Source organism: Gallus gallus, chromosome 1 (assembly GCF_016699485.2).
Source record: "Gallus gallus isolate bGalGal1 chromosome 1, bGalGal1.mat.broiler.GRCg7b, whole genome shotgun sequence".
In the NCBI taxonomy this organism is placed as follows: Eukaryota; Metazoa; Chordata; class Aves; order Galliformes; family Phasianidae; genus Gallus; species Gallus gallus.
In genome coordinates this window covers 110230075-110257614 of record NC_052532.1, presented here as the reverse complement: position 1 = coordinate 110257614, position 27540 = coordinate 110230075, and the positions used below count along the sequence as shown (strand labels likewise).

Below are 27540 nucleotides of genomic sequence, written 5' to 3'. Positions count from 1 at the left end.
GGAAAGCTCAGAGATGCTAATAATTTTTGCTAGGGAATTACTTTGCTCTTCACATGACAATTATGTTTCCAAAGCTATAAACCAGCGGTCGTTTTCTTTTGGTTCTTTAAAGCACCAGATTTATCACAAAGCTATCACACAGTGATATTATTTATTTGTTTAGAAGGACAGTGCTGAGGGCAGTGGGAAATGATGAACAAAGCCCACTGCCACAACCCATTCCCTACCTTGCTCCATTTGTCAGACGGCATGCCTCTGGTAGGATAAAGGCTATTTCATTAAAACAGCTATGATACTGCCAGCCAGTAATAGGGAAGAAAGCAAACAATCAGACTCTACTTTGCTCAGCTGCCTGGAAACTATTTAATATAAAGTAAAAATCCCGATCCTGTCAACAATGAAAATATTGAAGTTTGCAGCACTCACAATCCCATAAACCCATACATCTTTGAGGCCGCACTGTTTAAGTGCTCAGACATCTGGATTTTTGCAGTGTTGAATCCATGGATTCAACTTTTCAGTCCATCCATACAACCTTCAGTAAGTAATCTTACAGCAATTGAATCACATCTTTGCGAGAGTCAAGTAACTTAAACAGAATCCACACACTTCCCCATGGTCAGATTTGTTTATTGGCTCTTCCAGTCTGGGCTTTAAGGACAAATGCTGAGGCAGGGAGATGAACAAAACTGGGGTCTGAGGATAGATGTATTGATGATGAACTCTTCCAGGCAGATAAAAAGCTGCAGCTTTGAGATTTTTACCAACACTTACAGGAGAGTTCTCTGTTTTTAAACATAGGCAACAATGCCATTTTTAAATGTTTCCAAAGTATGCCCATGCCATCTTCGAGGGACGAGCTAACGTGACACCAGACCACTGGAAAACCTATACTCTTGGAGAGTGGTGGTTCCATGCCAAAAGAATCACAGAATCACCAAGGCTGGAAATGACCTCCAGGATCATCCAGTCCAACCATCCACCTACCCCTACCATTTCTCCACTAAATCATGCCCCTCAGTACAACATCTAAACATTTCCTGAACACCTCCAAGGACGCAGGGATGGTAACACCTTCCTAGGCAGCCTATTCCAGTGCCTTACCACTCTTTCTGAGAAGGAATTTTTCCTAATATCCAACCTGAAGCTCCCCTAGTACATCCTGAGGCCATTCCCTTTAGTCCTATGACAATTTACACAGAAAAAGAGGCTGATCCCTACCTCGCCACAACCTCCTTTCAGAAATATCAAGTGCCTAAAAAGACATCAGATGCTCAGACACCTGAGTTGCCCCACCAGGACAGGTGAGAACTGGATTGACCAGAGAAGCTGTGGATACACCATCCCCGAAGGTATTCCAGGCCAGGCTGGATGGGACCGTGGGCAGCCTGAGTTGGTGGGTGGCAGCCCAGATGCATGTTTTCTAGGTATCAAAAGCATTAACTACCTGATATGCACACTTTCTGAAGGTATTTTCTACCCTGGCATTCCAAGGCCATTGTGATTACAGATGAGAAGCACCGTGACGCCACAAACACGACAGAAGCATGGCTTAGGACTCCAACATCCTCACCTCATCTTACCTGAGTGTTTTATTAAATTTGCTCTTCTCACTGGCAGAAGTGTGAAATTCAAACTCATATGAGGAAAGACAGAGGTCATAACAAAACATAGCCACAGCTAATCTATAGGGCAAAAAAAAAAAAGCACAAAGGTAAAAGGAAATATTTTTGTTCCTCTTTGGGTTTTATTATTTTCACCACAACATTTGTGACAGACAGACAAATGTACATTTAGTATAGAACAGAAACCAGTGTCCAGCAGTCTTAAATGAAATTGTATCAGGAAAGCCACAATTTGCAGACAGGAAAGACCACTGGGAGAAATGAAGTTGAATGATTCTTCCAACTTCTATTGCGAGCAATGCCCAGCAACCAAAACATACCTATGCACAACAAATCAGCCTCTGCTGAAGTTTGATTTTTGACCCGATTACATTCTTGTTCTTAAAATTACCTCTCATCATATAACCAAAAAAGCTGCAGCAGAGAACTGGCCAACATAACCAGGGTCTTTAACAAGCTTACACAACTCCCTCAGTGTGTGCAGAAGCTATCACTTTCATCACAGGAACTGTGAGAACAGTTAACATCTGAACAAGTCTTAAGATAGGATCTCTCCATAATTTAGAATTGCATCCAGAACCAAAGCAGCAAAGTAGGACTCCCTAGAAAAAGCAGAGAGACTGCCACCCAAAAAAAAAAGGGGGGGAAGTGGCCCTCAGACACTTGTAGAAGCCCTCTAAAGAACAGCTCTGCCCTCTCATCCTCTGGGAAGCTTCTTCCCATCCTCTAGGAGCTGGGAAGCTTCTCAGCTGGGTGTGGAAGGGAGGGAGAAGCAGAGACAATGCAATGAGCATATGGTGGAGAAAAGAGGAATTTCATAGAATCACAGAATGGTTTGGGTTTGGAAGGGTCCTTAAAGCCCATCTAGTTCCAACTCCCTGCTGTGGGCAAGGCTGCCCCCCACCAGCTCAGGCTGCCCAGGGCCCCATCCAACCTGGCCTTGAGCTCCTCCAGGGATGAGGATGGGTATATGACAAATAGATTCAAGATCTAAACTCACTTCCACCAAGGAAATGAGAGAAGCTGTAAAGAGAGGCCAGGAGAGATCTGCTTCAGGAATCCAGAGCGAAGCAGTCCAAGAAAGCAACAGGCAAAGCAAATGACTCTGTACAACCACCTCCTTTCAGCATCTCCTCCATAACCTCCTCCTCTTCAGCAAGACCCTTCCCCAAACCCTGCTGGCTTAGTTTGCTGCTGAGATGCAGGCAGTACCAACACAAGGTACTGTTAGGCCTAGAGAAGTCCCCGAGGTTACCAGTGCCACGTGGAGCTGAGAGGGCCTTCATTTACTCTTCAGCCGTGAAGCTCAGGTCCCATCAGTCAGGGGAGTGGAAACCCTGACAGAGCAGACTGCTGGGCGATGAGCCTCCTGGCAGCATCACTCATCATCAGCCAACACACACACAGACACAAATCCAAGAAAATGTGGGAGTAGTTCAGTCTTGCTCATTCCCTCCGTGCTTCTCCTTTCCCTCCTATTGTCAGTACAAACCAGTTACAGGTAGAATTAAGAAAATCTGATCCAATTACACCACAAGTACAAAAATCAAATACGCAGACCAAGATTAAGCACTGCTAGCACAATGACTTCATCTGTCATACAGCACAGTATTAAACTTACCTGCTCATTACTGTAATTTGGCAACTGAATTAAATACTTAAGAAAGAGCTCTGATGAAACCCACAGTAAGTGGAACGAAGCAAGGAAGAGAAGGAAGAGGTGAGCAAGAGAAAATTACACCAAGAGATCAGGATAAGGTAGATATGCATAAATCCACCTGTCTGAGCAGATCTGCCTTCTCCTTGCTAAGGCTTCTTGCAAGAATTCAGCTGCAGGGGGGGAAATACAGCCAATGGTGTGTGTCTGACACTGTTAGAACCTGTTAAAGATAGCTGCCCTAGGACAGACACAGCTGCAGACAGGATCCGTATCAGTGCAGTAGGCTTTTAATCTGTGCAACAATTACTCTCAGGTATAGAAGCACAAAGCTCATGAGGACTCACCGCTCTGTCAGAGCAAGCACCAGCTTTCTGTTATTTACATCTTCTCCCTCGGGTGTAATTTCACTGGATTACATTGTGTTTGTGAATTCCAATTATTACGTTATTTGTAAAAAAAAAAAAAAAAACAACAACAACACGGTTTCCCAAGACATGGGTTCCACATACCAGACACTATGTACTACCCACAGAGCTTCCAGAATCGCATTTTAAGGGCACTCTGGAATTAAGGCAGGAACCCAGCGGGGGTCCCCTCTCATAAGAACATATGGCATTTTAAAAAGCAGCGTGTTACAAACTCGCACAAAAGCTATTGAGTCACTCAATAGAGGCTTAATTTATCTCTTCTCTCTCTCTCCCCTACCTAGGCACTTGCTCTACAGTCCGCAACAGGAAGACTGAAATTCCTCACAGTCCTAAGGAAGCAAGCTGTCTCTCATTTACATTAGAGATATCCACACTTTCAATGAGTTCCTCAGATGCAGCTGATGACAGTTCGGTGATGCCAAGGTTAGGCATCGGCCATTGCTGGGGAAAGAACACAAAGAACAAGAAGTTCCTCGCATGGAGCATCCTAGATCACTTGTGTTTTACCAACAAGCAAAGACCATATATCCTGCCAAACAGTTTAGGCATACCACACATAAAAGAAAGCATTTCGGGAAGCTGGTTAACATTTCTTTTCTGTTCGCACAGAGTAACAGAGCATCACAGCCCATAATTTTCTGTTACTTCATCTCTAACGCTCGTTCGTCAGCACAGGGAGCCAGAAACTTGACTCAGATTTTAATTCATCACTTACCATTTTGCAAAACTACTCCAGCACCCACCAGCTTTGTGCAACGGCTGTAACGCCAAAAAGGCGAGCAGAACAAGAATCAGTTCTTGCATTGAAATTCTGAGGGCACAAGCAGACTAGCTTCCGAATGAGGGTTACCCAGCCTTTCAGCTTCTGTTTAGTGCCCTCCACACATTGCTGGTAGTTACAGCTTCTGGCCAGAGCAACTCTAAGTCACTCTGGCTGGTTGTCGGGAATTAATCTGGTGCCACAGAAATGTACTGAGAGCTGAACGGTTGAAAAATGGTAAAACTAAAGAAATGGACACAAGGGTCTTTGCAGTAACTGGATTCAGGCTCCAGTCTTGAGGCTGATCCACGAGGTCAACACGTCCTCCTCCGCTCCATCTTCTGCCCAGAATGCATGGACCACAAGTGAAGTGTGTGGAAACAATTACAAAGGAAGGCATGAAGCAGCCACTGTGAGAAAGGACCCTTTGCCAGGAGAGTGAAAACACTGATATCCTTCCCAGAGTCATTCAGTCTGACACACAGATTGCTGCCCTGTGCTGGAATTTACAGCATGTGAGGATCCTAGAGCAGAGCCAGCCTGGAGCATAAGTCTCGGTCAAAATTAAAGGGTAGTGTGCACAGCTGAAGGGGATTTCAAGAGGTCACCTCATCCAGCTGTCCCCAGTCTTTCATAGCTTAGCTTTGACATCACCTTTCACTTCATTAAGAACACCAATTTCTTGTTCTCAACCTCCTCCAACCCATTTTTGCAAAGCAACATTAGGGACGTGGAGAGGCTGCCAGAACTTATGTTCTTTGGCTTCTCCTTGTCTATATCTAAAACTGGGGCCCTTCCTACCAAGGACACGGCGCTCTAGCCCCCAGAGCAAGAGCCCCAAGCCCCAACCCTTTCCAGAGGCGTCTGCCAAGATCCGCTCTTTTTGAGTTCTCTCCAGCATCAGAGATTTCGTAACTCCCATTTGGCAACAGAAAGCTTTTTCCAAAGCTTTCCAGCTCTCCCTTCTGCATCTTAAACCTGTAACCTCTTGTCCTCTCTACAGCAGGCAAGGAGAGCAAACTACTCCCTCCTCCTATACAGTAGCCTTTCAAGTGCTATCTACATAGTAAGCCCATTATTCTGCAAACCTTCCTTTTGGTGATGTTCTCTAGACTTGCCTGCGACTTCTTTCATTTCTCTGACAGCTTTGCCCTTGGAAAATGGGTTTCTTTAGAGGTAATGCCTACAGCTGCAGACCATGCTATTGCTCATGCCATGCAGAATCACAGCACAGCAGTGTGCATGCACTCTAGTACGTCTGATTTCTTTCTTTTGGGGTAGGAGGTTTTGTGGGTTGTTTTGCAACCATGCAAGACTGACTCACATTCAAGTTGGTGAACTGCTAAGTGGAAGCACTACTGTTTTGGTTATTATCAAGCCAGGTACTGGCACAAATAGAGGCAAGCTTGGGGCTCTGTTTTCTCTTAGATGTTCTGCCAGCCTAGCAGAGTTAATGAACAGCATCAGAGAGACTCCAGTGTAGGCACAGAGGCACAAATTAATGCAGGCAGTGATATCACCAAAAAGTGAAACTGTTGTGGTTGTTCTTACCCAGACAGAAGGATTAAGAGCACCAGCAAATGGGCTCCTCCCCTGACCAACTAAATTGCAGTCTCACTGGAAAAGATGCTGCCAGCATCTTTTCAGCGCTGATATTCCCAGAGCACTGGGGAGGAGCCAACCACACAGGAGTAGAGCAGCCAGCTCTATCTGCCCAGTGACAAAGAGCTCCCAGGAGTGCTCCATTATTCCACCGCTCCACATGTCGGATCAGGTAGAAAGCTGAAGGCACAAGCATATGGCTCTGTTCCCTCCTTGTGTAGCCAGGTCTCAGGAAAGGTAATACAAACCAACAAGAAAAGGAACATCCTGCTGGAGAAGGGGAATAAAGCTTAATTCAGTTATTTTAGGTCACCCAGTGAAACCAAAGCATCTACAGAACACTGCTAGGCTCACATTTACTTCTGAATTTGTAAGGTTGTAAATGGAGCTTACAAACTGCACAATATGCTTTAGATCACTCTTAGAGCTTTTTGGCCTGAACTCAGCCCTTTAAAAGAGGGCCATTTCCTCACCTAACCCACCTGCCCCACGCACCTCTTTGTACCAGAGTAACCATACAGGAGATGCTTCTCACCAAAGAAATTAGATCCTCTTTTTCTCAAAGGATGAGGGTCAGGAGGATGAGGGCACCATAATTTCAATAAAGACATTTAAAAAGTAATGATTATAACAGAAGCATCAGCACAATTTTAAGACAGACAGTAATACTTAAGCCTGCTTTCAGCTTGCTTAAATATTCGATCGAAAAATTCAGCCAGGCAAAGATATTAATCAAAATAAATCAATCCAGGAAATGACTATTAAACTAACCCTAAACTCACATTCTCTTTGGATGTTTCTTCACTGAAAAAAAGATGTCTTCATGCTGACGTTATAAACCTAATCACATCTCAATGGATGCTCCTTTGTTTGCAGCAGTTGTGGGTGTAAGGAGCATCTAGTGCTAATTCCAAATGCAACACCAGGAGCTGTAAAGCTTTTGACAACTTCATTTGAGCAAAAACACATCTTCCTTCCCCTGGCTTAGCAAGCCAAGTTATCCATAGATAACCCTTCCCGGTAATTCATGGCATCCTTTGGGACTTATCAAGACAGCCTTTAAATTGGTGTCTGGAGGACCAGTGCAGATGAACATAAAGCACTGCCTTCCCACTCATTATGCCTTTGAAGAAAAGCAAAGGTTCAGCCTTCAAACATCAACCTACCATATGGATGCTAACTGCGAACAGGGAAGCTTGAAGAAACCAAGATCCCGGCATCTGCAGAAAATGCTAAGGTTTAGGATTTATATTTTAAAAAATCAAAATAAAAATAAAGAAAGAAGAAAGAAAAAGAAAAGAATATTATAAGAGAAAAAGAAAGCAAAGGATTATATTACTTTCCCTTGCTGTAGAGAAAAGTATGGGCACATTAATTTAAAGAGGTGAGGCTCATAACAGGTTGCATACAGCAGGCCCTGTTATATCTATGATGGTGAGCGCTGTTTATCTGGCTTTCACTGTGAGATATAACAATGATGCTGTCAATGTCAGTTAATGAAGTACACGGAAAAACAAGGAAACTTGTTTTTTCCAGTAATGCTAAAGCTACATAAGCCTGCTATCCGAGTTGCTACAAAAAAAGTACTATTGGCACCACCAAGGTCAGTTCTCCTTGGCCAGCATGACGTTGCTACTGAGAAACCAACATAGCACTCCAGCAGTATACTGGAGTATGCTGTAAGAGCCCTGTGATACACAGTTGGACTAACTGAAACTCTTCAACCAGTAAAGCTTACTTCCTTATTGATCAGCTACCATCACAAGTTTACGGATTAAAGACAGAAAAGCATTGTCAAGAAGGCTGCTGTATAGGTACAGCTTCATCCAGGGCAGCTTGCTTATGCTATCAGATATACAGTTAATATGCAAACGTACGTGGCTAGCTGACATCTTCATTCTAAGACTACGCTCCAAAACCTTTCACATGAATAAAGTTATGGTCCTCATCTCACAGCTGCAGCTGTGAGAAGTAAGTTGGAGAAATGCTTTAAGATATACTGCTGCATGGCTCTTAAAAAACAAATATGAGCTCAGTACATTCTGGGTGTGCACAGAGGTGGAGCTCATTGGTTGGCTTCTGGTGAGTATTTGGATAGGAAAGTTTGGAAGGAATCCAGCAGCATTTGGGAGTAATAAGTCTTGAACCATCACAGATAGACACTGGGGAAAATGGAACTGGAGAGCTAAGCTAGCCTGTTTAGGTTCCACCGCCAAAGACAATTGAACTCGAGAAAGCAAAAAGCAAACTGAATTACTCAAGGTACATTACATTTCAGCTTAAGCAATCTCAGTTCTTTAGAGAGATCGTATAAGCATTCTTGCCACTGTAATAGCTGTATATGGGGCATTTATTTTCAAATAGTTGTCCTCCCTCAGAGGGATGCTGCACAGAAACTTGACAAGAAAAACGTTTGCGAATTTCAGAAGGGTTAGTTAGCAAACAGACTACTAAAAGGCAATGGCACTCAGTCTCATCAAGGAGAGCACACCTGGGGGAGGCCAGGAGAGCAAGATTTGGCCAGAAAAGCTAAAGACAAGATAAAAACCTAAAAAAAACCAATACTGAAGACTACTTTGATTCATTGATCCCAGTGATAAAGAAACTCCTGTTACAACCAGAAGGAAACACAACTCCATTTAGCCTTGCCTTAGATTTTCATTCCTTGAGCTCAGTTAAGTTGCTCTTTCTTTTCCTTTGGTTTCATTCCTCTAACATTCAAATTTACAGTGGAGGCTGGCCATGTCGTTAATAACACAAGGGCTGTAGGCACCAGATTGATGAGAGTAGCTCTGCTCAGATACACTGGTAATGAGAACAAGAGTGCAGGAAGGCATTTGGAGCAAGGGGGCTCCTTGGGAAAGTACACCACATGCAGCATGCCATTGGATCCATCACAGCTGCGACTGGGAGCCAAAAAAGCTTGCACCAAGCATTAAAGATATATGGCTCAACTGTATAGCCATGCAAAGATGTGGCACTGAGGGCCATGGTCAGTGGGAATAGTTGTAGTGGTGATGTGTCGACGGTTGGAATAGGTGATCTTAGCGGTCTTTTCCAACCTTAATGATTCAATGACCTCTGGTCAGCAAGGAGAAGGAAGGATGCTACCACTGCAATCTGGTGGAATGCTACCAATCAAGCTAGTGGGTTTAAAATTTTATCTTTATAAAATAAGCTGATTACAACCGCATTATCTAATGGGGTGTCAACCACGACCAACATTTGGGTCCATAAGCAGTCCAGCTTACAACACTACCAGGAACCTGAAACCTGATCCACCAAGAGAAGGCTGAAAATTGATAACACTAAACCATCGTATGAGTTACGTTAAAAGGAAAGACAGAACATTTTTGAATCAGCAGATAATGCACATATTTCAACTATCGTGCTCCACTGAAAAGACCAAATCTGCATTTCAAGTACCAGCAACTTGGAATTTCTAGGGGGAAAAAAAAAAAAGAAAGTGTTTTTTGTGCAGAATCAAGCTTAGGCGAATCTTGTAGCAGTAATTACAGTGAGTGCCTCCCCCCAAACCATCTGCTGTGGCATTTATAACTCCTGGAAGGGCAACAGGCGGTGATGGTGGAGGAGAAGAGAGGTCTCAGCAACCAAAGTCAGGCTGCAAAGGACACCCAAGGCGCTGGTCTGACCTGGCACAACATGGCCACATCCCAAATGGGAAGTTATGCTCCAGCTGACCCCGCATATTGACAGCTCCTATATCTGCAACAAGCTTTCATTAGTAGCACTACAGTGGGAAGAGGTAACACAATGGCGAGATTCAGCAGCAGGCCAAGCTCTGGGCCCTTTGAATATCTCACTCTCACAGTACAGATGGAGACAATGCCGGTTAATTGTTCCGCCATCCATAAAAAAATTACTACAATGCCCACTTCTTAGGGTTGTCACAAGGATTATTTAACAGTTCTGAAGAGCTCTGAAGAAGAAATAGCGGCTATTGTTTTGCGTCGCACAGAATTTGGAAAGATGGCACATGAATTTTGCACAAGCGTGCATCTGTGACAGATGCAGCACCAATAGATTATTTTCCCCACAAAACAAACAACAACAAAAACCAGGCCTCACAGAAGCTCATTTACTTTGGGCCACGTTTTAGTCGGAAATACATTTCGTTTCGCTCATTAATATATTCTAAGTAGACGTCAGTTGTGACTAACTGATAGATCCAGGTGCTGGTTCTAGTCTATCTTAATTAAAAGGGAGACATTACAGGCAGACAAAGAACTCAGTTTAGACTGTCAGGGCTCCTAACAAACACACTGTAATTACCTAAGTAAGGCTAATGCATGGGAACAACAAAGAAAAAAACCCAAAACAACTAAAAAACATGCAGACATTCCATTTTCTTTAGAGCAGATGAGGAAGCCTGTCAGCTCAGAGGTGCTACACACAAAGAAGGGCCTACAGTATGTACTCAAACCTGACCACCAAAGAGCTCTGAACGCTGACGCAGAAACATTTTAAAGGTCTTAAACAGTTCTTCCACGGATGCCCAAATACATAGGAGGTGTTGGATTCACAGTGTTCTAACATACACTCTGAGTCACCTCTTCCCTTCGTAAAGCACCTACTATTTCATTCCAAACGTACAGGAAACCCGTATGTCCCTTCATTCTTGTAAAACATAGAGAGCTCAATGCCTACTTCAAGGACAAGCATTTTTCCAGGCAGACTCAAACTAAAGCGATGGCCACAAGCAGACAACAAGGCTGTACTGAGATGGAGGCAGGTGGAGCTGACCAAGAGAACTAACTTTTCCACTAGAAAAAGTTTCAAAGGATCTTTAAGCTCTTTGGGACACAGACCACATCTTTTGTTTGGAAAGCAAACAACACGTTATTGATACTACTGCAAGACAAACAACACTGCTGGGGCCCGCCACTACTCTAGCTTCCATTCCCCATCCAGGATGCAACAACGTTTTAGCTCTTCTGTAACTATGTCATCCCAGCTCTCCACTCAGGAGCCAGCACCTACATACACACACACAAAAAAAAGACAATGATAATACTGCAGCGTCTCTTTCTGCCTTGGTAAGCCTCACAAAGCCCACATCTCCAGTTTCCTGACTCTCAGGGGAATCAGCAACCCAAAACTGTGTGTTCTCCCTACAAAAGGCATGGAAGAATTTGCATGTCTGTGAACAGCGAAGAGAGGAAACAAAAGACAAAGAAAAAAAGCAACACGAGCAGCTGGGCTGATCTACCCACAGCAACACAACAAGATACAACATCAGTCTCTACTTCCCCCAGGTTTATTTTAGGTAGAGACCAACTTCTTTAGGGAAAGCTCAGGGTGCTGGGATTATACCAACTTCCTCATAAAACACAGGTATGAAACAGAATGGTGAGAACAGTGCATTATTTTGCCCAACAGACCAATGGGGCTGTATCCTTACTTGGTTTGAGCTGTACATAGTTTCACTACCTTCTGGAGAAGAAGGAAGGAAAACTGCATCGTAAATGTCACCCAGCGCCTCCCTGGTTGCATACCAAGGTATCCCAGCACTGCCGGTCACTGTCCTCTCCTACTGAAACAGTTGTTTTTGCATCCCTTTACAGGCCTGGAATACAAAAGGAGTCACTGTGGCTTTCCTTCTTACCGTACTGAATACTCACTAGGACACGGACAAGAACCCAAACCTCCTGCCTCCTGTCCCATCTACTGAACCACACAGTCACGCTGTCTGCCCTGGACAAGGTTGGACAGCTACAGATAAAGATAAAGAAGTAGAAGGCGCTGTTGTAAATGTCTGGGTCAAAAAGTAGTACTTATAGATTGATCTTCACAAACAAGACAGGTATTTCTTTCACTTTTGCTATGACTTCAGTGTAGCAGCTGCAATGCCCAGCTTTGCATCACTGTCGTGTCTTAGAAACTTGACAGCATATCTAGACTGAGAGGAGCAAGAAAATTTTACAGGTAAATTGTAGGTATGCTCTCATTGCAGGAGAATCAAAAAATACATAAGCAAGAGTTGGTTACCTTTTTAACCATTCATAATTTCAACTTCTGCAATTAATACACCAGAACAGGAAGCAGAGATTACTGTGCTGGTGCATAAACCCCCCTCTTAGCTCATCCAGATTTTCTCTATTGCTGCCTGCATCCTTGCACTACTCAGTCCCTAGCCTGGGTGCTGACTCACTTCTAGAATCTTGATATGATCACGTATGAGAAGGCAAACTGATTTAAACCTAACACTTTTAAGGATATCTTCATTGAGTACACTGCAGAGGCCCTGGAACATGATTCTTTTGTTCACAGTTAAACAAGAAACTTAGATAACGCCTTCTAATGCCTCCACTTTCCCTCCCTTGTAGTCTTACTTCAAAAAGATGGTATCGATTACTTATCAAAAACCAACCACAAGCAAGTTTCCCGATATTAGCCTGAAATGCAAGTATACACAGAAGAGCCTTACTGGGGGCTCGGCACCAGAAGGCAGTGGAACAGTCTGAGACGCTATGACATATTTGGTTCCCTTTGCTTTTTGTCATCTCTTGTACCAATTACCTGCTCTTCGTTCAAGCACTGACTATAAATGGACTAACATACGCCCACCAATAATCAGTATTACCACTTAAGAGCACTGAAAGAGCAAGACATTTCTCACCATTATGAATGCCAATTGTGTTTGTAGCACCTTGGCCATTCCTAACAAGGATGATGTTCTTCTAAGCCAGAGGAGCAAGAACACCTTTGTTGGGGTTTTTGCCTATCTGGAAGGCATAGAAGCAGCCCACGGTAATTTATAGCTATCACGGATTTAATCTAGGTGAACTCATTTCTGTTAGTAGCAATGCTTTATTCATACCAATTCGCCATAAAAAAGTAAGCTTCATATCCAATTATTCAATAAGAGTTTCATAAGTACGCAAAACATCGCTGAGGATTTGAAAACAATGCATCTTTCTGCAAACAGAGGTAGAAAGAAAGAAAACAGTTGCTAGCATGGGTCTATGCAATAGTTTCATTTCATAACATTAAATGCCGGGCAGAAAGCATTCCCTGGAAAAAGAAGGCACACTTTATGCTAGTAGAGCTCCCTATCATCTCAGGCAGACTTCTGCCCCATTTGTTAATGCATCTTCTTTGAAGATGGAAGGAACTGCGCTAGGAAGAGAAAACAGCACTGTTATTTCTGCTCAACTCCTAACAAAGCTGGTTCAGATTTCAGCATGTATGAGGCACAACGTGTGCACCCTTGAGTGAGGCCATGCCTGAGCTGCCAGCAAGGCACCATTGCACCACAGTGCCAAGCTGTAGTTAAGTGCTGTTGCCATTGTAATCGTGCCAGAGGAAAATGATTGTCCCACCCTATCTTGCATTGATGTGGCCTCACCTTCAGCACCAGGTGCAGGTTTGGATGCCACAGTACAAAAAGGTCATAAAAACTATTAGAGAGTGTTACATAGATATGAAGGCTCTGAGGGCAAAGTGTGTGAGGAGCAGCTGAGGCCCCTCGGTGTGCTCAGCGCAGAGCAGAGGAGCTGAGGGGAGGCCTGATGGCGGCTGCAGCTCCTCACAGGGATCCGAGGGGCAGCGCTGAGCTCTGCTCTGTGTGACAGCGACAGGGCCCGAGGGAACGGCATGGAGCTGTGTCAGGGGAGGGGCAGCTGGGGGTTAGGGACAGGGGCTGCACCACAGGGCAGTGGGCATGGAATGGGCTGCCCAGGGCTGTGGGCACGGCCCCCAGTACCGGAGTTCAGGGAGTGTCTGGACAGCACTCTCAGATGTAGAGTTTGATTTCAGGTGGTCCTGCGTGGAGCCCAGAGTCTGACTTAATGATTTTTGTTGTCTCCTCCAGCTCAGGATATTCTGTGATTCAAGATGTGCTCCCATTGCTGGCTGAGTCCAAGTTACGTTGGGAAACCCACTGCTCTACACCCTGTTTAAGCGGGTGTAAAGGGGTGGAGAGGTGGAGATGGAAAATAAAGACAGATGGAAGAGGGGTTGGCCTCTTCTCTTGTGTGACTAGTGATAGGACTAGAGGGAATGGCTTCAAGCTGCACCAGGGAAGGTTCAGGCTGGACGTTAGGAAATACTACTTCTCTGAAAGGGTGGTCAGGCACTGGAATGGGCCGCCCAGAGAGGTGGTGGAGTCACCGACCCTGGAGGTGTTCAAGGAATGTTTGGATGTTGTGTTGAGGGACATGGTTTAGTGACAAGTATTGGTGATGGGCGAATGGCTGGACTGGGTGATCCTGTGGGTCTTTTCCAACCTTAGCGATTCTATGATTCTATGGAGATGATAAAACTTTCTTATAGAGTCCTCAAAATTGTCTTTACAAAAAGGCTGAATAAAGGTATTGAATTTAATACACGCAATTTTTATACTGAAAGTTCAGTAATAACAGAAACAAAGGGGAAGAGGACCAGAGCACAAAGAAGGCAACCAAAAGTCAAGGTTCTTATGGGAAGGAAAAACTAAAACATTGATGTTTCAGAGCCAGGGGCCTCAAACTGTTCACACTGCAAGGAGTTTTGTGAACAGCAGCAAAGCAAGTTCAGGGCAGGCTACACCTCCATTATGCTCCATCACCTGGAATACAGCCACAGCCCCGAAAGAAAATCAACAAAGGCTGCGTGGCTTTTACTGCTGATGGAACCAAACTTTCCAAATACACATCAAGGGCTCAATATGATTCCACTGAACTTCTCCCAGCGACCCACAGTTCAAACAAAGACCTCGAGTCAAGAGTGCCACAGCACAGGGAACGCTGCCAGGCCCAGCGGAGCACTCACCACTTCACTCCCAAACAGGCTTGTACCTACTGGCAACCCAGCCATGGCCAGCTCATGATCTTGGACCCCTGCCTACTTCCCTCAAAGCAGGCAAAGGCCATCGAGTTCATATTGGGCTTGAAATTAATGATTGCGATAACATAACGAATGGCGCGGGCAGCGGAGATGATTGCTACTTTGGAGAGGGAGCACCAAGATGACTGCAAACTCTGCCCCTTGACTCTGCCTCGGTGAGGAGGGGAGAGGAAGACGCCAAGCGGATGGAGCAGCAGAACACACACAGGTGAGGCACAGAGCAGGCAGAGCTATCTCAACGCTAAAGTTTCCTCAGAGCGCAGCGTATTAAAAGCTATAAGGTGACAGATAATCAAAGCACGCCTCGGTTTAGATGCCTGCACGTTAGGCTAGCAGCTCGTCAGACCCATCAGCATCACCCGAGCGGCATCCAGGCACAACAACACCCCATACGCTCCCAGATCGATAGGCTTTGCTCTTCTCCATTTTTACACTCGCGAGCGGTGCACCCAGGTGCAGCCCAGCTCCCCGGCAGCGCGCTCCTCTCCGACTGTCAGCCCTATTATTCGTTACAACTGCCCTCTCGTTTTCCACCACCCTTCCCCCCCTCCTCCGGCGCCGGGGCACCGCGAACCTCCCCGGGCCCCGCGCGGCCCCCCCGGCCCCGCCGCACAAAGCACTGCCGCAGAGCCGGGGCCTGGCGAGAGGGGCGTCCGGCGGAGCGGGCACGGCCATTCCCCCCCCCCTCCCTCTCCCTCCCTCCTCGCCGAGCGGAGGGGCACCAACCTGCGGTCCCCGCCGCCTCCTCGGGAAGAGCCGCCCGCGCCCGGCTCAGCCTCCAGCCCCGGCCTCGCCCGCCTCCGCCTGCTGCTGTCCGCGCGGCCCCCACGGCGGCGGCGGGCTGCCTGTACGCGCCGCGGCCCTCGGGAGGCGGGGAAGGGGCGAGCGGGGCGGGCGGCGGCGGCGGCGGCTCCGGCAGCCTCTCTCATGGAGTGCGGCAGCCCCAGCTGTCGCCGCCGCTGCTCCCCGCAGCCGCTACTTCCTGTGCGGCGATGGTTCAGTTCCTCCCGGGCCGCTGGGGGCAGGAGAGCCGGGCGGCGTGGAGCGGAGGAGGAAGATCGGGGCAGAGCGCGGGGCTGCGGTGCCGCAGCTCCCCCCGCTACGCACTGGAGCCGGCGCCCCAGCCCACCCCGCCGCCCGAGCCCCCTTCCCCCGACGCGGCCGCAAGGGGGCGCCACCGCTCCCGCCCCGCGGAGGCCGATGGCGGCCGCGCTGATGGGAGCGCGAAGGCGGCAGCGCGAGGGATCGATAAAGGAGATTCTCCTCAGCGCAGGAAACCGCTGCGTAACGCTGTGAAGAAGTGAGGGTACCGGGCTGGAGCTGCAGGGAGGAGAAGCGCTAAAGGACGCACCTCTCTTGCGTGCCGTGCAAGGGACAAGCCTATGAAGCCTTCCAGACTAGAACACCAGGATCTGAAGTTACCTTTCTTTGTGCCGACGTGTGTTTTGACTTCTGAAGCTGAGGAGAGCTCGCGGCTCCTAAAGCCCTGTCATCGAAACTGTGTGTGGTCGCCGCCTCTGGAAATCGGTTCACCCCACGTGGATCCACAATGCAGGTTTTGCGTTAGGCAGCGATACTGGAGAGCAGCAGCCAGAGTGCACCCGGGGTCATGGGAATAAAGCAGCCGCTCCCCTCAGCGGTCATGGAGAGACCTCGGGGGGAAAACCGTTTTTATCGGCTACTGAGGCTCTGAACGCTCCTCTCTTTCCCTTGCGCTCTGTGGCATTCAGACCATGCTAACTCGACCTACTTTAGATACCGCTCGCTGAGCTTTTCCAAATGCTTATGTTCTGTGTTTACTTAAGGTGCTATTAAATCCTTTATCGGCTGTTTTACTGTTGCAGGATTCGCTCCAGCCGTGTGCGAATTCCAGTACGAGGCAGAGGCTCTGCTCGAGGTCAGGTGTGTGTGGTGCTTTCCATCCTCCCCTCTCGATGCCTCCCCCAGCTCAGCCTCTCCCTGCCAGCTCTGACAGCCCTATCTAATGCTGCTCAGCCCATGCCGGCTTGTCCAATCACAACACCTTTGGCTGCTCTCCTGTCCTGCTGTATCTTTAGAGCAGGCTGCCATAAACTCGGGCAGCCCTGGCAGCTTCCTGAAGAGCATCACAGGTGATTTCAGACCCCTGCGTGTACCATTCCCCTGAGGGTCCCAGTGCTGAGCCTCAATTTGCCTTCAAGTTACCAGCTTCCTGGTTTGGCACAAAGAGAATAGGGGTATCGCACATTATGCAGCTTACATTTTTCCCTAAAAGAGCGTTTACTATACCTCACAAACCTGTTTCCGAACAAGAAATGATCACTCAAGGAAATGACCTAATAGAAGCAGCTCGCCACAGTCTATTGTAAAAACAGAGCGGGACACAATTCCTCCAAGTCAGGATCATTTTCAGATTGTATTGCTAGCAGGAAGTCTATTCAGCTTGACTAACCAGTTCATGGTCCACTCAACTTTTAACTACAGAATAGAGCAAACATCCTACTTCTGTTACATAGTAGTGGTTCTTCTGTGCAGTGTTTACCCGCTTGTAACGTAATGTAATGCAGTCTCTGCTGAAGTCTGCCTAAGTATCGTGTATAGAACAATCAAATTATGAGAACTGAAATCTGAAAGAAGGAGATATATTAGCCTGAGAGATACAGAGAAACAGGGGAAAGAAAATAACAAAACTAGGAACAGAAATGGTGAATAGAGAAATATCATGAAAAAAGAATAGTAGTATCTGTAAAGAATGCCAAGAAGTTTATTTCCACCTCCCTGCCCAACTGCATTCTGACATCTCACTGGCAAGTAGTGTCTTCTCTTCCTGAGTTACTAAGACAGCTCTGTAAAGAGCTGACCATTACCCTGGAGTGACCATTACCCTATTTACCCATTATTATCCCCAGGCTTAAAATGAGCTGTTCTACAAAAGCAATGCTCACTCTGTGCATGAAGCAAGATGCCAAATAAAGCAGTATTCACTTTTTCTATTGAGCAAAAAAATACTTGAAACTTCAACATGGTTGAAACCTGTTTAAGAGTATCGGGAAAGCATCTATTTCGTATCACCCCAACTGGTCTACAGCGTCTGCTGGAAAGGAAAGTTTTCACATTGATCCTCAATTGTCTTGTCATTTCTTTTTTCTTCTGAAAATATGAATAGAATTATGAGATACAGGCTTTCTCTCCGTTTCAAGAGGTAATGGGCTTAAGTGTGTCAGGGAAGTTCAGACTGGACATTAGGAAACATTTCTTTTCAGCAAGAGTGGTGAGGCAGTGGCACAGACTGCCTAGGGAGGTGGTGGAGTCGCCGTCCCTGGAGGTGTTAAAGAGCCGTGTGGATGTGGCACTGAGGGACGTGGGCAGTGGGCATGGTGGGGATATATTGGTGTTTGGACTAGATCAGGCATGTCCAACCTGCGGCCCAACACAATTCACATTGTGGCCACCCTCTGTGTTACTGTGTTCATTGCATCTGTTGTATTTTCCACAGAAATAAATTGTAGGTGTTACTTTCAGAGCAGCCTACAGATACGCAGCCCTACACAATTCCTCTTCACTCAGTGCAGCCCAGGCAAGCCAAAAGCTTGGACATCCATGTTCTAGATGACCTTAGTAGTCTTTTCACATCTTAATGATTCTGATTCTCTTCAATGCTACTGGCAGTTCAGTTCTCTTTGCATTTGAAATGTTTCCTTTTTGTACCCATCACACCCTGGACACCTCATTCTGGTTTCTCAGACCTTTAGAAACGACTAGAGGACATTTCCATGTTAGTTCTCAGTACTGTGCTGTGCCTGAGTCATGTTCAACACCTCATTCCAAAGACAGCTGCTCGTTACTTCCCATCAACTGCAGTGATGTGCTGATTAATTCCTGGAGCGAGCAGACACCAGGCAACCGTTTGTGGTTCTCTACAGTAGATACCATGTGAGCCATGATGCATCAGCTGCCGAAGGGTCAAGGAGACTTGAACTGGACACTGAATTGGTTCTCCAACAAATGCAGATACGCAGCATTTCTTACGTAGGTAAAAGCACAACCGAGCAACAGCACTGTTACTTGCTACTGCTCCCACATCCTATCCTAAATTCAAGTGCCACTTCCTAATAAATTTGAGGTCTTAACAAAAGCAAGCACTACCAACAGAAGAACAACAAAAAGCACAGACACAACACATAAATGTGCATGTGATACGAGCAGTACAAATGAAAGCTAGAAGAAGTTAGCATCTTGACCACAACCTGGACACCCTCTGAGCTTACCAAATGTTCGACAGTGCCTTCATAACCACTCCTACAGTACTCTCTACTTTGCTGTGCTCTCGGTTATGTTGGCGCTGATGATTCTGACAAACGTTCAGAACAGAAACTGTCTGACAATTACCTGAAAAGTAATCACTGCTACAAATGAAATTTCTCAATGCATAAAACAATATATATTTCTGTTAGGAAAGTGAAATCAGCTTTCAGTTGGTCAGTTTTTAATTACGTAAGCATTAAAAAAAATTCCTATTGCAGTAATTCCAAAAATGTCCAGCAGGTTAGAAGAAATGTAACTAGAAATGAAGAAAGTTGCAAGCTAGAAGTACATATGTATCAACTGTTTCAGAAGGGACCTGATTTTGTGTATCTGAGTGCACATACTTTAAGGGAACTGCTTTTCAAAAGCTGTTGGCATTAGTACAACTGGTTTCTTCCCACATGTCTCTATCACAGTTCGTTATTTCTCCCTCTTCTCTCAGTTCTGGTGCTGGTCTGCATTAGGATTGGACTAAGAAAGTCTGATAAATAGGGTTATTTTTGAGGTTGGGACTCCAGAATGCCTACTTTATGAACGCCAAATCATTTCAGCCTGTGGTGACATACACACATTTTCAGCTCTACATGCGTGGTGATAAAACCTCAGGCAGCTAAGCAAAATATAAGCAGAGAACTTCTGTATCACTGTGAGCCAAGTGGCTTGGAAGGTGGCTTAAATTGCAGTCGTGCATTTTATGTAAGTGCCTGACCACTATGGGAGATGGTCTTGAAATCACATTGAATCTAAGTGCAATTTAGTTTGGGTTTTCTCTGATATGTAGATACATATACTTTATACACATGTAGCTTTCAAAAAGGTTATCAAGTTCAAACACAAAGAGGAAAAATATTATAATGTTTTAATGAGCATAATTAAGGAAAATCAGTTTTGTTTCTTTCCCACTAGAAAATTAGTTCTACTTCTGTACACAAATCTTTCAGTAAAGAGAAAAAACAGCCTCAGATGATGCTGAGAAATGGACCATGCTGCTAAACAAACAACCGAATCTCACACAGTACAAAAACGCAATACATGTTTTCCTTAACTACAAACCCCTACACTTTTTCCTCAAATTGCACTCTTTATCTTCAGATGCCCTGAGGTGAGTTTTAGTTTTGTTCGTCTTACAAAGCACTCTGAGCTAAACCAAACACTCTTGACTTATACTGAAAATACATATTCTTCCACATGATCTAAGAGCTGTACTTGGTACATCTTCAGGAAAAAAAAAATCCAATAACATTAGAGGGAGATTTTCTTTACATTAAGAGCAGGATCACAGTCACATATGTAATTAGATCTGAGGAAACTTGGGATACAAGCTACCTTGATTTAACTTCTCTTCTGGAAATACATATCTAACCTCAAATGCCCAAGCTAGGTTTGCCCTCCTAGCCTCTTTTCCCAGCGACATGAGAGAGCCCATCTAGGTGTAAATGTCTGCACTGGAGATGTTACCTAATCTAATAGGAGGAACACATTAAGTGTTGTGTGGCTGCAGACGTGTGGGTTTAAAAGGGAACATGGAGATTTCTCATTGCTCATTTCTGCGGTTCACAGGCTACATAAAAGTCTAGAGAAAGCCCTAGGTTCCTTTTTGCCTATGTCTTTGTTAGGTTTCCTCTTGTGGACCTTGCATATTTTCTTCCTCACCTGCAGGGAAAGAGGTGTTTATTTTTGATACAAAGTTTTGGTAGCCTTTTCTGTCAGCCACATTCTGACAGCTCACGCATGGTCTCAGACTACAGTGGGGGAAAGAAAGGGATCCAGTCCATCTAGAGAAAACATCCGTACAAAGAAGTAGGATGAGATAATGAAAACTACTTAACACCTCAGACCAAGGAAAGAGAGCTGAATTTACAGGTGATCCTTAATTCAGAATTTTCTGGTATTTGCTGTAGACAGAGGAAGCTGATTTGGCATTATTGTAGTCTTGAAAGCAATTTTGGAAGTTTATTCAACTGATTTTCCTTTGCCTCTCCAGAATGGTGGATGGAGGCCAAAATTTGAATGCAAATCGGATTCTCCAGCTTCTGTATTATAACAGAAGAACTTTTCTGTCAACTGCAGTACCTTGCTCTCTAACTTGAATGGCAGTAGCTTACAGTTCAGTTTTGTTGTGTTTCTAATTGCCATCAGCTCAATGGGAAGTACCCCACTACTTCAAACTGAATGTTGACAAACTACCGTACCTACTCTGTGCACTGCTCCAGCAAAAACCTACCCACTCAAAGTTAAGCCATTGCTGCTGGTATTGGCCTGAGCTACTGGCAGGCTGCCCTACTATGTATAAACATGAAAAACATGGAAAGATAGGACTGCAATGTGCCAGATTCCTTAGACAGATGACAACTTGTTCCCACTCCCCTCACCCCCTTCCACCCCCCCCTCCCCCCCACGTGGAAGAAGTTATTCTCTCCTAGCTTGGGAATCATGATGTGCATACAGCAGTAAAGTGCTGTAACATGAAAGGGAATGTGCTTGTACTGTATGCTTTTATGCATATCAAACTGCTTTTCTTCAGTAATCTATGGCTTTGCCAGCCTGAAACTCAAGAAATATAGTTTAAAATGTCAAAGTTTGAGTGACATTGGTGAACACATCATAAACTAAATCACCATTGATTTATTAATGTATGAACAAAGGCAGAGAGATTGTCCACTATAATCCATTGACATCATATACAACTCCCAATCCACAAACTTGACTCCTTGCTTAGTTTCTCAGGTATGGCTTTAGTAACACTAGTGGAATCAGACTGAGGCCACAACAACGTACTCAAGAGCAAAACCAATTCCTACTTGTTAGCCTGCTGCATCAGCTGGTGGCACATAAGCCCCCAAACCCAGGTGGAATTATTGTGCATGGTTGTGGCAACATTTCAGTGAGACAGGTATAGTTTTGTAGTCCTTCCATACATGTTAAACTTTCCACATAAGCAATTTCCCCCAAGACATAAAAGTGAAAATTGAATATCACAGTATCTGTTTGGTCTGTCCATCTTTTACCAATGACCTGGTTTACATAATGCTGGTAAACTGTTTGCAGTTTGAAACACATACCACTTTTTATTGAAGATATCAATGTAACTGTCACGTTTCTTGAGTTACGTAGACAAGAGAAAGGAGGCAATGGTCTCATCCCTTCACAAGTGAGCATGAAAGACATTGGTAATTCATACAAGTTTAGAAACCCCACTCATTTCTAATGTGGCACTGCTTCAAATTCAAGAAACACATGTGCTGAGAAATTGCAGTTCCACAGTCATGTTATAGCCTGGATTTGCCAGAAATGGAAATGAGAGTAAAGCACGACAGATTCAGTGTCGTCAAAAGTGCTTTAGCATATCTGCAGTTGGGAAGAAGTGTTTGGGTGCATTTGTGTCAGAAGAAAAAAAAAAATCAGCAATTACTGACACAAAGTCTCTGAGAAAGATCCAAGTGGATTGTCATAAGAAACAGAAGTCTCTGCTGTCAGATGAGGAAAAGAAAAAAAAAAAAGCACAAACCAACATATTTGAAAGACTCAACCAGCACTTCCTGAATTGCTAAGTGCAATGCACAGCAATCGAACGTCCAAGTAAGAAAATCTGCTGCAAAGAAAAGAGACAGTAGGTGCTTCACAAGTTTCACTAGTGAGGTTAAAGCTGGAAAAGTCTATAATGATTGTGCTTGTTTCTATGTCTACTCCAAGAATAAAAAGAGATCAATATTGCAAAATAAGTGTGAGATTTATAATCTTGAGTCTACATTAGAAAGCCCTTTACATGCAAACATCTTCTGGTTTTCAATAGTGTAATTAACGCAAGTGCAAGAGCTATGATTGGCTGTAATAAGATTTATACCTCTATATGAGAAAAGAAAAATAATACACCGGAAGAAACTGCTTCTAGTATGCTTACCATAGACAAGCTAGTGGTAATTATATAGTGAAACCTTCTGAGTTAAAACCAATTAAATCTAGAGCAACATATAGAGGAGAGGTGTTTGGTAGAGCAGCATTACGGCCAAGAGTTGAGTTTACTCATAACACCATGTGAATCACCATGAAGAAAAAGGGATAGGCAGAAATGAATACTGGGCCTGCAGAAATTATCCCAGGAAATATCTTGACATTACAGAGTGAAACTATGGTTGGACTAGACAACTACAGTCATCTTTTCTAACCTTAATGATTCTGTGATTGTCATCAAAAGGATAACTACATATTTTAAAATCTTTTGGTAGATCTGTTTGTTAAGACTCCAATAGGGAAATTGTATATTCAATATAACACTTGATATTTCTAGGAGAGAACAATAAAGGCAGTGCATGGAGCAAAGGAGACTGCTCTTCCATAGTGTACCCACAAGGCACAAGGTCTAAGAGCAGAGAGGTGCTTTCTGTGTGTGTAGCCCTCTCCATAAATCAGGATTCATCAAGTTTTCATATGAAATGTGACTTATGATATTCACATACCACACTCTCCCTTGTGCCAAACACAAGTGCAAGGAAAGCCAGGAGATAAGAATTAACTCCAGTCTTTCATTACCATGAAACATCTAGCAGCACTCATCATACCTTGAATGACTGCTTGTAGATATGAAATTGGAGATGATCCCAGCAGCACTGAGCCCAGTCAGTTGTGGTGGATCCTTGAAGGGCACACAAGCAACATGAACAGTATTATCACAAGCTTGAGCCACACTCAGTTTTTCAAGGTGGGACAAAAACCAATAGACACTTTCGCAAAAAGACCAAAACGCACAGAGCTGTGCCAGATGCCAGTCCAAACTAACCCGAAGATCTTTACTAAGGCCATGTTATAGTGTGTGCACTACTGAATTTGAAAAAGAATTAGAACTACGTTTGTCACTGATAGGAGCATTTCACCAGAGAAAGCGTTAATTACTGATAAACTACAAGCAAGAGAAGATTATGATAAACATGGGCATTTCCCTAGAATGCAACAAGAGCTGATGTTTCCACATTTAACTGTATGACCCTGTAAAGTCAGTAAGAATACACATGTTGTAAAGTATTGGATGATCAGTAAGTACACAGAGAACTTAGGCTTGGTAAGATTACCACATTGGAAAAGATAATCAGATATAAATGAAAGGTACTCACCAGTGTTGTAGGCGCACAAAACTCCACAACAAGCAATCTCCAGAGAGAGAACTCTCCTCAGTGGCAGTCAGCCCTTAAATGGGGTCTAGGAGAGGTGCAGCCAGGCTCCACCCCTTCCTGTCACACAGCTGAATTGCCTTCACCTGTGCTCCCATGGCTGACTCAGTACTTGCCTCAGGTGGTCAATCAGAGGTTCAGGCCGTGATTCAACAGTTCCCATACAGACCCTTAAAGAGTAAGCTAAGCATTATGCTCTGGTTTAGCTGTTGTTATGTTACCATCTTCAAAGAATTTCATTACAAAAGGGAAATATGTGTCAAGATACTAAAATCAGAAGCAGTTCAGTGCTGGAAGGAAGTGTTGGAAGATTTTCTTTCTCAGTGGCTGAATCAAATCTTGTCAAAGTCATAAAATATAAAGAAACCCAATTACCCAAGCAATTAGAACATCTGAGAAAGACTTCTTAGAGGCAAGTAGTCTTTTCTCTGTTTAATAATTTAAATGCAGACCAGTGAATGTACTACTGCGAATAAATCTCTAATACGAAATATTGACTTTTCACATTTAAAAATGAGTCCCGTTCTTCATCAGTAGTGCTCGGCATACATTAGTATCAAATTAATTTTCTTTATCTTCACTACTGACATTATATCACTCAATACACAGATGCAAAAATTAAGCATTGGAATAAATGTATATTAAATTAGGTAATTATTTTAGTAAGCACATATATATAGGTTTGGTTTGTGAAAAAGAAGAATTAAGTAGCATAAAACTATATATTAGGTTGCAAAGCACCTATTTAAATGGTTTTAATGCAATAATTGTGAACTTTTCCAATGAAAAGAGATGAATAATGAAGACCAAGAAAGACTGATGACATAAAAGAGCAAGTATCACCTATGTTTTAAATCATAACTGAAATCACTATGGATTCAAAATAGAACTATTGCGTGCTACAATTTCCAATCCTTGAAATACTAAAGATGGAACACAGCACAGATGCACATGAATATATGTAGAGGTACACTTTGCCTGGCTGTTGGCTTCCCAGTTGCTCTTCTGGATAGGAGGGAAAATAGGTGTGACAAAGCAAAGGTGAAACTAGTCATAAGGAGCAATCAACCACAACCAGCTGTGTTTTCAACCCAGCTGAGGAATTTCAAATGATGGTTGAAAAGGGAGCTATGTGCCACTGTTCCTGCCACTCAGGAAGGACATCTGAGAGAGGTCTGCTGTTGTAATGCCTTCAGCTTTTCCCAACTTATATTGAAGTGGTAATAAAACACAAGCAAGGAGCAAATCCTTCTGGTTTGGATCCTGAAACAAAATTCATTGTCCTGATGTCATGTATTAGCCTGCAATCATGTCATGTGCATGCAGACCAGCTTTCCAGTCTTAGTACTACCAGACAAAAGTAGTGGGAAGGTAGAGAGTAAGAGAGTTTCTTTCTTCCTTTTTCTTTTTTCTTTTTTTTAAATGAACAAGACGTTGCTTCCTTACAATATATTCCACTAAGCAGCTTACAGAGCAAATGATGTTGATTAGTGTGTTTGATAGAGCAGTCTGAACATGGATGTTTGGGAAAAACAGTAAAAGTTGCAATTTCCAGCTGGGAGGTAGCTCATTAAAAGGCATGAAATCAGCTCAAATTCTGCCAGGAGGGAGAATCAAGAAGGCAAAAAGATCCCAAGGTAGTCAGTTACTGGCATGGTTTATTTGCCTTGCTTGAAATTCAAGATATATTTAACAAAGAGAATGCTTTCTGTTACTCTTTGGAGACTTTAAAAAGAAATCTGCTCCTTGCCTTCTATATTTTTTTTCCACAGCTTTAATTGCCAAGGACTCCTGGGTTCTGCTGCAATAGCTATCATTAAAACAGCGAATGTCTCCATGTTAATTTACCTACCTCTAAACTTGGGATGATCTTCCTAGGTTTTAGAGGGCATTAATTGTTCGGCTGTAAGCGCAGAAGGACCTCTGCCTGAGACATGCCTCCTGTGCCATCTCACTGTCTTTTAAGTACATTCCCCCAAGGCTCCCTAGTGTAGCAAACTCACTAGTTAAACAGCCAAATTCACTCAAGGATGTGAAATGGAGTGAACTCACTCTACCCTACTGTGTTGCTTGCTGTTGGCATCATGCTTCTATCCCTGAATAGTGTTTCACAGCCTTGGCCCTGTCACAAGGCCAGGAAGACAGCTCTTGTGTATATGGGATGGGGGGGATACAGGCACCTTCAAAGAGCTGGGGAGGAGTGCAGAGCAGAGTAACCTTTTGTGACTTCCCAGGGACTAGCTGCACAGAGGTGTTTTTTTACCCAGTCTTCCTCCTTGCAAGCATGAGTAAAACCTAGAAAAAAGTAATAGAAACCTTTGCACTGACTGTAATCAGGAAGCAAAGTGGGCTTGGGCCATTTGTGTTTGCTAACTATTTGGCAGAGTTCCACAGCAGTACTGGACTATCAGGTGTTACACCTGTATAAGGAGCTTCTGCTCATTCAGTATGGGATGGCACAGAAGAGAGGAGTTTTGATTTAGCTACACTTTGAAATGTCACTGAGATAAGATGAAATATCTGCAGTCTTTAATTCAAGATTTTCTAGGCTCACTGCCTGCAGGTAACATACATTTATGGCCCTAATATACATATATGCATAACTATTCCCTTAGCAGCATTAAATTTTATAGCTGTTGTTTCACAAAGCCTGCCGTTCAGAATAGTCTGAAATTATGAAGTTAGGAGTTTAAGGGAAGCTTCTCTCAGCAAAACAAAAAAGAAAAAAAGAAAGAACACCACCACCTATAAAAAAAAACCACACCATGGCAACACAGAAAATGTACAATAGAAAACCAGAAACAATTAAATTGGTCTTAAGGGAGATCAATTCAGTGTAAATGCCTTGTCAGAAAGAGGAAGAGATTGTCATGTTCATGTCATTTTCTCTAAATCAAGAAATGGAATTAAGTGAACCTGATGCAATCACATCTCTGATAAGGACATAATCCTTTGCCTGGGCCAAACAATGAAGCTGTAATCTCCACTATTCATATAGTCATGTCACAGCACAGTCAGCGCTGGAAGGAGTTCAAGGAATCCTTCACTACAACTCCAGCAAGAAACAGAAGAGAAGGTTGATACGATCTCCTTAAACACTTTCTCTAGAAATCATAACTACTGTTGTCCTGAAGCCTACCTACCAGAAGCTAGCATTTTATCAGTAGTC

The 27540-nt window shown here is 44.1% G+C and overlaps 2 protein-coding genes and 1 long non-coding RNA gene across 10 annotated transcripts in view; 2 read left to right on the top strand and 1 right to left on the bottom strand.

Moving 5' to 3' along the window:
- Positions 1–27540, bottom strand: part of AGPAT3 (1-acylglycerol-3-phosphate O-acyltransferase 3) — a 137732-nt gene that overhangs the window by 78896 nt on the left and 31296 nt on the right. The window contains exon 1 of one of the 3 annotated variants that reach the window (XM_004934600.5): positions 16345–16646. The exons of 1 other annotated variant lie outside the window; for it this stretch is intronic. The gene's annotated coding sequence lies outside the window, so the exon portion shown is untranslated. Of the gene's footprint in view, positions 1–15648; positions 15911–16344; positions 16647–27540 lie in introns of those variants that run through there. One more of the 3 variants, XM_004934599.5, reaches the window with a different exon arrangement.
- On the top strand, positions 1534–4291 carry LOC121107597. Its single transcript, XR_005841859.1, has 2 exons — positions 1534–1714; positions 3995–4291. It is a non-coding gene; the product is annotated as an uncharacterized LOC121107597 (long non-coding RNA).
- LOC124417566 overlaps positions 14985–27540 on the top strand; it is a 43210-nt gene continuing 30654 nt past the window's right edge. For 2 of the 6 annotated variants that reach the window (XR_006932554.1, XR_006932555.1), the window contains exon 1: positions 15952–16824. Coding sequence is in view for 2 of the 6 variants with exons in the window: in XM_046906006.1 (XP_046761962.1) it covers positions 15108–15130; positions 16767–16824 (81 nt within the window). In the remaining 4 variants the exon portion in view is untranslated. Of the gene's footprint in view, positions 15131–15951; positions 16825–27540 lie in introns of those variants that run through there. The other 4 variants (XR_006932552.1, XR_006932553.1, XM_046906009.1 and 1 more) reach the window with 4 other exon arrangements.